Source organism: Copadichromis virginalis, linkage group LG7 (genome assembly GCF_057382275.1).
Source record: "Copadichromis virginalis isolate Kocher_CV1m ecotype Utaka linkage group LG7, C_Virginalis_male_GT1.1, whole genome shotgun sequence".
In the NCBI taxonomy this organism is placed as follows: domain Eukaryota; kingdom Metazoa; phylum Chordata; class Actinopteri; order Cichliformes; family Cichlidae; genus Copadichromis; species Copadichromis virginalis.
In genome coordinates, this window is record NC_140624.1 from 64844400 (window position 1) to 64856703 (window position 12304).

Below are 12304 nucleotides of genomic sequence, written 5' to 3' on the forward strand. Positions count from 1 at the left end.
TTAGGGAAATCCATACAGATGTGATTACAGGAAATGGAACAAAACTGAGCACAGCATTGTTTTGATCTCAGTGTCAGCCTGCATTTCAGAAATAGCGTTTTAGCTGCAAGCTCCTTTGCAGCCCACTGCAATGCCAGCTTCCCTTTCATGCTGCTCTGGTCTTTTCACTTGGCAGTAATACCAGTGCAGTGTATCAGTTGAATTACAAGTATTCAAGATATTCAGTGCATCTCAAGTTTCCAAGGTGTGATCAAAAGAACCAGGGAACCAAAAACCCCATTACCTGATTTAAATCTGATCAAGGAAGCTCTCAGAGTTGTTTGTCCTTGCTGTAGTTTTTGTGCATAGGACTGGGAGTCCACCCCTTTGTAGTGTTGGTGTTAAGATCTCCAGTTTGCATCTGAATAACTTGTAACAATAACATTTAATCTACAACATCTAAGGAATCTCCTTTTAGCTCTGTTTTGGTCTCCATATAGTCCTCAACAGGCGGCTGCATCTTCCATAAAGTTCAGCTGCTAGTCACAACATCTGTTTGTGGTTTGATGCTTGACACGCGACGTGCAGTTTTATCAAAGATTTAGTTGCCTGCAGCTGTTAATGATGGCAAATCAGTAAAGAAAATCACATCAGTGAGTTGGGTAATCATTCTTATTGACATTGTTGATGTAGGAGTAGTGATTGGCACGCTTTAAACGTGTTGCTTCTTGTTGTAGAGCCTATCATTAGTCACATTGTTCTAACATTAAAAGTCTTCTCAGCAGTCACTGTTGCTTTGTTGAAGCGTGACAGCATGACGATGCTTTTGTTCCTGTTTCACTGCAGCCGAAGAAGTTGGGCTTCTCTAACTTGACTCACCTCAGGAGGAGACGGCCGGATGAATCTACAGACTATGTCTGCCCCATCGAGTCCTCCTCGCCTCAGTCGGGACAGTCTGCAGTGAACGGGGTGCAGATGCGGCCCTACACTGGCTTCAGAGGCCTGAGCCCCATCCTAGACCGAGAGCCTGACCGCTCCAGGGACCAGGTGGGGCTAGAAGATAGCAGAGCCGACCCATCTCCATGGCAACAACTGTAACGCCAACAACACGGATGACTGTTGTCATCCTGTCTATTAGCCATTCAGCTATCTCTGCTACTACTCTGCTTCCTTTGCTTGCAGCCCATAATACCTCAGTCCATCCCCTGATGTGCTTCTTTAAGCCCCGCCCATCAGCCCGACCCTGTGCCTTACATTTAGAGATTGTTTCTCAGTCAGCTGCTTGTCACGCTGCAGGGAGTCCTGAGACGAGCACAATTCAAGTATTTTGATTTCAGCTCCGGTCAGATGCCTAACTAACCCAACCTCAGCCTCAAACCTGTGCCATGACTCTAACTCATCACGAGAGAACACAGCCTCTCTCTGGATTCCTGTGACATCACTTCCTGTAATCCATACAGCATATACAGACATGTCTTCTTGTACAGTATTAAGCCAACATGTGTGCACCACCAGTAGATTATTTTTTATGTGTGACCTTTGATTTTTCTAACCAGGTTGAATGCAGTTCTGTTACATGGTCGAGATGAACTTGTGCAATATTTACATAAAATAATGGAGGGATTTTATTTATATCATTGCAGAGAAAATCATAAAATAGCATGTTTTGTTTGAAACTTGAGGTGGTGATTTTTGTACCGTTATTTTTCATATTTGACTGTAATAGTATTTTTATAGCAAAGAAAGGAAGCTAACGTGTGGTTTATCAAATCATTTAATAAACAAAATCCGACATGAGCAAAGTTGATTCATTCTTTCTGATGATCAGAGTAGAAGCAGATGTGTAAAATGTTCAATGTCCTTTATTTATTTAGTTTTTAGTTGTACATCGGTATAGGGGCCTGTACTGGACATTTTCAGTGTTTCCCACAGAGGTAGATTGCACGTGCAAAAGGAGGAACATCCATGCTGTCTTAACTTATAAGAGCCATAAATTGTTGCCATTAAAGTCAATTTCTCATTCTATGTAAGGACTCAAAATTTACCGCATGTAGCGACTCCAGCTCTTGTTCTGCTCTGTAACATCATCAGTTCACAAAGTGATATTTGGCATTTCTGGCTTGCTGCATATAACCGCAGTAAGTTCAGGTTAGTAACCAGAACCAGCTGTCCCTCTGCTTCAACTTCCAGTTGACAGCAGTTTTCCAGTTTAGAACAGGGATTACCTTTACCAGCAGTCCGAGGTGGTAGAGTTGGAATCTGTTCACCGCGGGAACAAGAGACTGACTGGAGAATAGCTCAGTGACATCAAGACAGCAACAACAGTGACCCGGTAACCCTGCCAATGTCAAAGCATGCTGCCTGTTAATGTGGTTGAACTCACAAACTAAGAGTTAGGTGACTTCATGTGGAAAACACTGAATTCCTCAGGAAGCATATTCTGTATTTCTGTAAGATAACGTAACAGACTACGCTGCTGGGCGGAGCCACGAGCAGCAGCATGCCTTAATAACCTACATCAAGCACTAACCTGCTTCCATCATCATCATCATCTCCATTCTCACCATCACAGTGGCTGTCATTGCTGTTTATGACGCCACGTTTCCCCCCTTCGGCTGAGCGGTCTGAGCCAAGATGGCTGATGATCATCACCATGGTAACCCTGTTAAAGGTGACATGGGAAGTGCATGTTTGACTATGACTCAGCTGCAGGTACAATCCTCATTATCAGTGATCTGTTGCACGTTTTCATATCTTTCTACGGTAATTTTAAAAGGTTTAAGAAACATATTGTTTTGATGATAGTAAGCCTGTAATTGTGAGTTGTAATGAGTTTATAAGGAATCTGTGTGTGTGCGTGTGTGTTGCAGATGGAGACCACAGAGGGTACCATTTTGCAAATAGAAGCTCTTTCTGAAAGCATCAACAACCTCACAGTAAGCGCCAACACACACAAGCTGCTGCCTAATGACTTGTGCAGCTGATTCGCTCACTGGGAATCTGCTTGTAGTCTGCTGTAAGAGAAGTTTGAGTCACTCAGATGGAAAACTGCAGATACTCAGATGGAAATGCCATTAAAACACCACGTCTTGTGTCTGTGTACAAATTAAAGCAATGCTGCTAGTGTGAAACCTGCTCGCTGGTACTTGCTTCTTTATTACTTGCGGCTATCATCCAGATGCCAGGCTTGGTTCTTTAGCATTTGTTCTGTTCGTTCAAGTCAAGAAAATCATGACAGTAACTGAAGTCTGAGATGTTTGATAACACGTTTGCAGCGTCAGTACATCAGTGAAGATCTTGGTAAAAAAAGAAATTTGAGCATTATTTATATCTTTTTATTATTTGAAGTTAAATTTTAAGTCCAAGAATCTGCAGGAGTTACATCAGAACAAGGAAGGGCGAATTTAAACCTCAGATTTATTATTTGAAATAATCACAGTAATTAGAATCAACAAGCTTCCATTGCACTAGAGAGCAGAGAGACGATAACCAAGGCATACTTTTTATCACAGCAGACCTTTTAAGATGTCATAGAATGAAAAGCACAGTCTTTTTACAAACATTAATAATGTTCATATTTGCTAAGGTGAGTTAGTGTCACACATTCAAGGTAGCCATGTCTGAGGATTTCCTACAGATTCATCTTCATGTTGGGCATCTTCATTTTATAAATTCCACCTATGCTTCTCCTTTGTGACATGTCATAAAACAATCTCACATCGGATCTGATGTTCTCATTTCAGTAAAGTATACTGACCCCAGCTCAGAAGCAAACACTAACTTCTAATCTCTCTAACCCATTGCCACTCCCATGATGCTCTGCCCCCAGTATCTGCTCAGCCGAGATGAGCTGCGGAAGGAGATGAGGCGTTCACAGACGGCGCTAGTTTGAAGGACGATGACCCTAAGCTGTAGGCTGTCAATCAACCACAAAGACCTGTAGCGACCTGTCTCACAGCTGAATTGTACCTCAGCCCTCAAGCTAACACTGCAGCGTGGAGCTCCTTGTATTTACTTCTACTAGCCCCTGATACCTCAAGTTAACTCCTGCACAGAGGACTGGGAAACACAAACGGACCTACACATTTTGACAACAATCAAAGGTCTTATTTTTATTTTCTAGAGTGCTGAATTGAACAGTTATTTATACACTTTTTTTGTTACTGCTTTCCTTAATTCCCTATGCAATGTAGCTTTTAATGAGCATACTGTGTACTGTAAATACTGTGCTGGTATTTCATTGGGGAGGACTGTGCAAAGCAGTGAACATGCAGTTTAGAATGGACAAACTGGACATTCCATCAAAAATGGTGTTGAAGCCATTTTTAAGAGCAGAGCAGCCAAAGAAGAAGGAGCTGGTTCCTCGACATTGTCATTCTATTGTTCTGCAGAGAAAGATGCTACATATCACATGTTGAAATAAAGAAGTTACAAGAACTACCAATGCTTCCTAAATGACTGTATGGAACAAAAAATTGTTGAAACTCCTCTTTTGCCTCAAAGTAGTACTGGCCATGATAGAGCACTGCCCCTCCCTGAGCTTGGTCCTGCTGGAGGTCTCTTCCTGTTAAAAGGAAGTTCTTTTTCCCCACCTTCACTCAGAGCTTGCTCTAAGTGAGTTGTGTGTTGTCTGATCGTGGGGTTAAGCTAAATACCTGAAGACCCATACTTTTGTGAACAGGAGCTATATAATTCAAATTTAATGAAAATGAACAAGCTGCATTATTTCAATCATGAAACATAACTTTTTTAATTTACTACAATATAAATTAGATGGACAAAATATTAAATTATTGTTGTTTGACTCCATTAATCCTGAACATTTGGATACTACATCCAGCTTTGCAGTTTGGCTAAAGAGGACACCCATCATGAATTTAATTTCATTCCCTAACTCAAGGGAATAAGTTTACAGGTAGAGATCAAAGATTGTGCACAGGAAAGAGAAATCTGGTTGCTTGTAAAAGAATTTAATCCCACAGTGTTTTCAGCATACTAAAAGTGGCCAAAACCTGGACTTTGCTCTGAAACATCATATAAATTTATGTTTCTGTGACTTTAATTTCTATGGCTATTCAGCTATTTTAACATGATCACAAAACTAACACCAGGATTTACTATGGTTCATTTAACCCTCTCCAGCTGTGATGTGAACACTTTACTAAATTTACTTTTACAAGTAACTTTTTAAAGCACATCCAAATATATGGTAGAAGTCTGGAACAGTAGGACAGTAGTTTGTGATATTCGGTTGACAAAAATCAAAGAAAAATGATAAGACTGGGTCCTCTAAACGGTTTTGTAGGATTACAGTTCACTGTAGTCCTACATTAACCTCTACTGGTCAAATCTGGGATTTCTCCACCTGTGAAACTTTTATCATTTCCTAAACTGACCTTGAGAGCCTCCACACTATAAGTTGCTGTCCCAGCCTACCTGTCCTCATTGCTGCTTCTTTCTAAAAGCAGACAGTTACACATTTTGTTTACCCGCCAACCCCTTCAGGCTCACCCCAGTCCTCAAGCTGCTGCACCAAGCTAACTGGTAAGATGAGTCTTTTGTTGACTTACCTAAAATTTGACAAGATGCAAACACCACACCCTTGCTGCCACTGTCAGCGAAAACTCTGCTTCAGCAGAAAATTCTCAGTATTCTGCTGGAAGTTCTCTACACATCAGGACACAAACAACCATAAAACACTCACACAGACTCTGTGTATCTCAGCAGGACGAGGGAGAAGAAGAAAGGAAATGTAGTGTATTTGGAACTGTGGAAGCTCCCAGACCAGTCCTGGTGAGTATCTGTACTGATTGACAATGCTCTTTCTGTTTATGTGCAACGCGCTGGTGGACCAGAAACTGATCAATATTTAATGTGGAAAGTAGTGTCAGAGTCAATTATGCTCTCAAATAAATGAACAGTGACACTAATTCCATGTGCTGGGACAAAAGCAGAACAGACAGTGGGTTCTTTTGCTCCTCAAAAATGCAACTGATTTAAATATAAAGCGATAGCAGTCACACAGCAGTGCTTAAACGGTTGTGAAGCCTTTAAATTTTCTTCATTTCTCTGTATATATGACCTCAGAATTAATAAAAGTAGATAAAGAAAACCCATTTAAGCAAATGGATCCAAAATATGGGTTGTCTGTTTACTGAGAAAACCATCCATTGTTACACATCTGTAAAAGGTTAACATTTGACCTCTGTTTAGAAAAAAATATGCAACTAAATCTAAGTTTAAACTTAGGAAGCCTGCACTTTCTCCAGGGCTGGTTTTTCACAAAACCAACGCTGTCCTAAAGGTAATGGATGGACGTAGCTGCTGTGATGTCATTCACTGGTTTGAGGACCATATTTGGAAGAGAGAAGAGTGCTAAGTTATTGGCTAACACTAGCAGTCTTTGTTATGAACTAGAAGGCACTGACAGACACAGTCGTGAGGTCGTTTTTAATGATTCTAATGAATAGAACCGAAGCCTAGCAGACTCCAATTGGATCCAGCTGCATGTGTCCGGACAGCTGTCAGAGTGACCATGCCACTAACTCAAGTATTCATGTGAAATATTTATTTTATTTAAAAAAAAAAAATCTGAGGGAAACTATCCATAGAAGAGTCTCTGAGGGATGATTTGCTTTAGGAGTCAGCCTCAAATGGTCATTGGAGGAACTGCAGTTTTTGGAATTTTCCACATGTAATGTTGGCTCATTTTTTTTCTCAAACGACCAACTCTGATATTTCTAATTTTTTTAACTGGGTTTGTTTTCATCTATATTTAGAACTAATGTGAAAATCTGAGTATGTTTTAGCACCAGTATGTGCATTTCAGCTTAAATTTTACACCAAAATCTGACCATTATCTTTCCAGTGTATCAGGGAGACCAGCTTGTGATCTGCTGCCCATCATCCGTCGACCATGGGTGCAAAATTCAGCAAACCTACATCTAACCCACTGAGAAACGTGTTTTCCTGTTTCAAATGTGGCCAATCCAGGCAACCATCCTTTTATCATAATATATCCCCCCAACCGAGCATCTTTGCTACACTAAAGAGGCGCAATGTCCCCAGGCCCAACGAGTTCATACATCTTTTCAGCAACTGCATCTCTGCTGCTACAGCCAGAACCCAAGAGTACCTCACCTTCAAGGATCCAGAGGACAAGTTACGCCCGAGTCCTGATGTGCTCACTCAGGTAGCAACACTTATTGAACAAAATACGTCATCAATATCCAAGACATTTTGCTTTAGAGAAGTTACTGAAATATCTCACGCTTTAACAGGTCTTCCTGATGACCTACATCACTCGGAGTGTTGAGGTCAACCTGCAGGATACCCTTAACTGCACAGTCATGACTCCTGAGCAGCGCGTCCTCCTGGGTGCTGACTGGGTTTGGGCAGTGCTGGAGAGGCCGACCAAGAACCCCAAGTTCCAGATTGTCGTGCAGGTCCTGCACCTGTCTGAAAGGGAGGAGGCTGAGCAGAAGGTCTCTATGGACACCTGCAGTGAATCCATCCAGATGGCCCAGATGGAGTCCAGCAACAATAACATGTACGAGAGAATGGTGAACTTCTGCACCTCCATCGGCAAGGACTGCTACGCTCTCTTCTTGTTTTTTGGGAAAAAAACCGACAAGGTGAATATCTATGGCGTCCTCAGCAATAATTTTGAGGCGGCCAAAGGAAAATGCAGGATTGACAGACCTCTGATCGAGAACTTCTTTAAAGGTTTGAGGTATCTCCATACGCCTTTAGGAATGATGCAGGCGATTATGACCAAAAATAAAGGCGAACCCATCACTGTCATGATTAAATTCAGCTGAATCACAGTAAGACGAGCACGCTGAGCTACGTAGTTATGTTGCATCGAAGAGGTCAAAGGTCACACAAAATCTGGTCCTCTCTGTCTGTCCTCTCCCCCTTCCTCTTCACCCTCTGCACCACAGACTTCAGCCACTGCACAGAGACCTGCCATCTTCAGAAGTTTTCTGATGACTCTGCGGTGGTTGGATGCATCAGCAGGGATGATGAGACAGAGTACCGGGCTGTGGTCGACTCCTTTGTCACGTGGTGTGAGCAGAATCATCTGCAGCTCAACGTGGCAAAGACCAAGGAACTGATCGTGGACTTCAGGAAGACCAGGAAACACTTGACCCCTGTTTCAATCCAGGGGGTCAGTGTTGACATTGTGGAGGACTATAAATACCTTGGAGTACACATTGACAATAAACTGGACTGGGCTAAAAACACCACAGCACTTTACAGGAAGGGCCAGAGTCGTCTCTATTTTTTGAGGCGACTGAGGTCCTTCAACATCTGCCAGAAAATGCTGAGGATTTTCTATGAGTCTGTTGTGGCCAGTGCGATCCTCTATGCTGTTGCATGCTGGGGGAGCAGGCTGAGGGTCGCAGATGCCAACAGACTCAATAAACTAATCCGTAAGGCCAGCAATGTTGTGGGGATGGAGCTGGACTCCCTCAAGGGGGTGTCGGAGAGGCGGATGCTGTCCAAGATAAAGACAATGTTGGATAACACCTCCCACCCACTCCATGACATGCTGGTCAGTCACAGGAGCACGTTCAGTGAGAGACTGAGATTACCGAAAAGCACCACTGAACGACACAGGAAATCATTCCTGCCTGTGGCCATCTCCCTGTACAACGCATCCACTTAACACACTGTTTGCTGCTACAGCTACACATGTTTCTTTTCCAACTATTTATTTATGAGTGACTTATGTATGTATGTATATATATGTATATATTGTACTATTCTTAGTTAGCGTATTGTCTGTCTTGTCTTAATGTTGGTTTATAATGGAGCACTGTAACAAAAAATAATTTCCCCCAGGGATCAATAAAGTATTCTGATTCTGATTCTGATATGCACACACTGATCCCCCCTCCCTTTCCATACGCCTTCGATGATTGTGCCCTACCGGGGAAGATGGCAGTCAACTGGACCAGCGCAGATATGCTGCAGGACCGGATGCGCTGTCTACACCGGCTCTCTCTTACCCTTTACCTGCCCCTGTTGCTTGCCTTGTGTTTCTATGGTGTATTGATAGTCATGTGCTTTTGTGCTGAGGTGTTTTTTCTGTTATCAAACTGTTCTCCCACTAGGAGCTCAGTCTGAGTGGAGTTTTTTTCCCTCCTCCTCTTACCTCATGTAGTGTATTTTTGTTGTTTTTTCCTATCAGCCTACCTTTCTTATATGTCTCCCCAATGTGATGTTTGTGTAAAGTTGGTCAGAAGGTTCCTTTGTAAGTGCGCATGTGCCATTGGCGTGCTGCCTGCTGTAACCCTAATTTCCCACGGGATTAATAAAGTATTCTGATTCTTATTAACAACTAAGGTCCAGTTATTTGTCTTAACAAACATTTCAGGCACATCCTCTAGTCTATTTGTAGGATTGTTGGCTGTCCACTCAAGATTCAGAGTTCAGAATACAAAAAGCAGAATAAGAGATTTTTGACTACCTGACTTCTGTCTGTATTAAGAGTGGCCTTTGGTGTCATATTTCAGCTGCTGCATTGGTTAATTGATTTAATAGACTTTAATATTTGAGACTGCTATTAAGCAGGTCAAAAATGAAGTTTCATGCTCATCTGAGGCTACATATATACAAACCCGATTTACTTCACACCAGATCATTTCTCATATGTAGGAAAAGGTAAGTTCATTAGATGAAACTTAAAGGATCTTTGGCTCACGACTTCATCTGGATGGTACAGCATAACCAGGTTAAGACATCTCTAAAAAATATATATTTTTGAGTGTTTTTGGGTGTTTTTTAATTATTTATTTAAATTTTATTTTCCATTGTTCACTGTGGCCTGTTAAGCATTTTATCAATATATATTTTGTTAAATATTTACAAGAAATCAGGCATTATACAGTGTAAACTTCAGTCCAGTGTGATTTGGATGCTCACCAGAAAATTTAGCCAGATATCAGCTGGGTTTAGATACAGTTCAGATAAGTTGGGAAATTCAAATTGTTACTGCAGCAGAGTACACAAGGCAGGAACAAATGAACACATGCAGCATACCTAACAGCAATAATGCTTTGCAAAAATAGAAGAAATATGGACTATGCAGGTACAATGAATAGATATGTACTTATATATGTAAATCACTCTGTCTATCTATCTACACATACACACAGACGTACACACACACAAATACACACACACACATACATATACAGACATACATATATACACATATATGATGCAATTATACAGATTACTAATAGAAGAAGAATGAAACATAGTGCAGTGTTTGGGTGTTAATAGTAGCAGGTATTTAGTATTGCACACTGATATATGTAAAGACCCCAGTGTGTTCATATGTGGTGTACATTCACTGCTGTTGTGCAGTGTACAGTCTGACAGCAGCAGCAGCCTGTCACTGAAGGGACTGCTCAGTGTTGTCAGGGTGACCTGTATGGGATGGATCGAAGATGGGGTATTTTAATCGAGTATATAGGGAAATGTGAACTCCTCTGACAATCTGAGTAATTGGATAACGCACTGTTATTGAAATTTCCAACTTCTGAGCCACAGAAAGAAATAACAGGCTTCATTAGGTTACCTTCCACTTGTTGACAGCAACTAAATAAAACCAACATATCCACATAATAACACCTTAAAGCAGGGGTGTCAATCTTAAATGAGCTGTGGGCCACTGCTGGTACTGTCATGTCATTGGAGGGCCACTTTAGTGTTCAAGTAGTACAAAAACAAACAAACAAGAAAACACCCACAAATCTTTCAGAAAATGTAGTGTTTTGTTTGTTTGTTTCAAATATTGTATAACAAAACTGCAAATGTGAATGCAAAAAACTTCTCACTAACTGAAACCTTTTTATTGAACTAACAAATAAAAAGGAAAGATACTCTCTTTCTGGCCAGACACGTGGAAGCATTTCTACAATAGTTTTGTCCATATTTAACAAAATAAAAATGCAGACATAAGTGAACACATTAGTTTTTGACTGCTAGTGAAAATTGTTTTCTTCACATATAACTCTCTCACTGAACTAATACAGCCAATCCCTCAACATGTTTTTACTCTGCTCATATTGCCCTCATTTTAAAACATTTTTGCTTTTAAAACAACTTATTTTCAAATTGCACTCAACAACAAAACCCCTCGTAACAAAAACGAACTTCAAGGGCCAAATTGTATTTCCTTTCTTCACGTCAACAGTAAGGGTGGCAAGTAGGGCTGACACGGGCCTCACGCAAGTTGGCCCCGAGCCGTGAGTTTGAGACCCCTGGTTTACCTACTGTCACTGCAGTGATATTAGCGTTTTTGTTTTGAAAGGTTACTAGTGGATGCTGGCAACAATCTTGGAAGAGAACAATACAATCTGTTATAAGGCCTTCACTGGAAAATTGTGTATTTGGAATATAATACCAACATGTCATTTGAAGATAACATATAGTATTCCAGTGACCAAATAGTATTTGGGTAAAAGTCACTGAATAGTGTTGGAATAAAGTGTGAAAATTGTGAAGGATTAAAATATCCAGGAGCTCAAATTGGATATTTTGTTTCAATCAAACTTTATCAACACAAATTGCACAGGTTTATTGAATATGAATAACTTCACCTCAGTTGTTTAAGCTCCTGCCAAAGCAAAACATCAGTGTGCAACCAGTGTCCACTATTGAATTAAGTAAACCCAACATGTTTTTTTTTTAGTGCATAATCACATTTAGTGTAATAAACTATTAAACCAGAATTACATATTAGGATTTAGCCAAGTGTTAGGATGTAATGCAGAGTAGTATTTCTAGTAGGCTTGTTTTGATATGCCTGTTTTCATTTTATTTTCTAATTTTTAAAGAAGGCTTTAGAAAGGTCAAAATAAATCTTCTGTAAGGAAGTATCAGCTATTCTAGTAGAATTTATTTTACCAATGCAAGGGTGCATTAGTACCTTGTAATACAACATATCTATTTCATAAAGGGTGAACACAAATGTCCAAAGAGACTTCCTGGCAGCTGCCATTTTGAGTATAACCTCTGGTACGGGCACGTTCAGTTTGCAGCAGCTATACAACAGTGGCCTCTAGAGGTGTTTACACACTACCACCAAATCAGACAATGCAACACAACACGCAGGTCGCCCCAATGAATAGATTAGGCTGGTAGCAGTGACTTGTTAACTTATCATTTATCAAACATGTCTCCCATGAATGATGTGAAATAAATTTGAGGCATAACATTTACGTCACAAGTTAGAAGTTGCAATCAGTTTTTAGGAAAGTGAGTTTAATAAGAGTAGGTAAAATAATGCAGTAATTTCTTAGATTTTATA

The 12304-nt window shown here is 40.7% G+C and overlaps 2 protein-coding genes across 6 annotated transcripts in view; both read left to right on the forward strand.

Moving 5' to 3' along the window:
• ppfibp2b (PPFIA binding protein 2b) overlaps positions 1 to 6948 on the forward strand; it is a 94702-nt gene extending 87754 nt beyond the window's left edge. For 4 of the 5 annotated variants that reach the window (XM_085464746.1, XM_085464748.1, XM_085464747.1 and 1 more), the window contains 4 exons: positions 826 to 1026; positions 2850 to 2915; positions 5704 to 5772; positions 6848 to 6948. In XM_085464746.1, coding sequence (XP_085320872.1) covers positions 826 to 1026; positions 2850 to 2915; positions 5704 to 5772; positions 6848 to 6871 — 360 coding nt within the window. In that variant the 3' untranslated portion in view covers positions 6872 to 6948. Of the gene's footprint in view, positions 1 to 825; positions 1027 to 2849; positions 2916 to 3808; positions 4193 to 5703; positions 5773 to 6847 lie in introns of those variants that run through there. The other variant, XM_085464750.1, reaches the window with a different exon arrangement.
• rep15 (RAB15 effector protein) lies at positions 6896 to 9316 on the forward strand. The gene is made up of 2 exons (XM_085464751.1): positions 6896 to 7171; positions 7260 to 9316. The coding sequence occupies exons 1-2, from the start codon at positions 6896 to 6898 to the stop codon at positions 7797 to 7799; spliced, it is 816 nt and encodes a 271-aa protein (XP_085320877.1). The 3' UTR covers positions 7800 to 9316.
• The last annotated feature ends 2988 nt before the right edge of the window (positions 9317 to 12304 follow it).

Excerpts from the sequence above, each read along its gene's own strand:
- rep15 (XM_085464751.1), top strand. The coding sequence starts at position 6,896 with ATGGGTGCAAAATTCAGCAAACCTACATCTAACCCACTGAGAAACGTG. Across the intron at positions 7,172-7,259 it reads GTCCTGATGTGCTCACTCAG|GTCTTCCTGATGACCTACAT; the intron begins GTAGCAACACTT and ends ACGCTTTAACAG.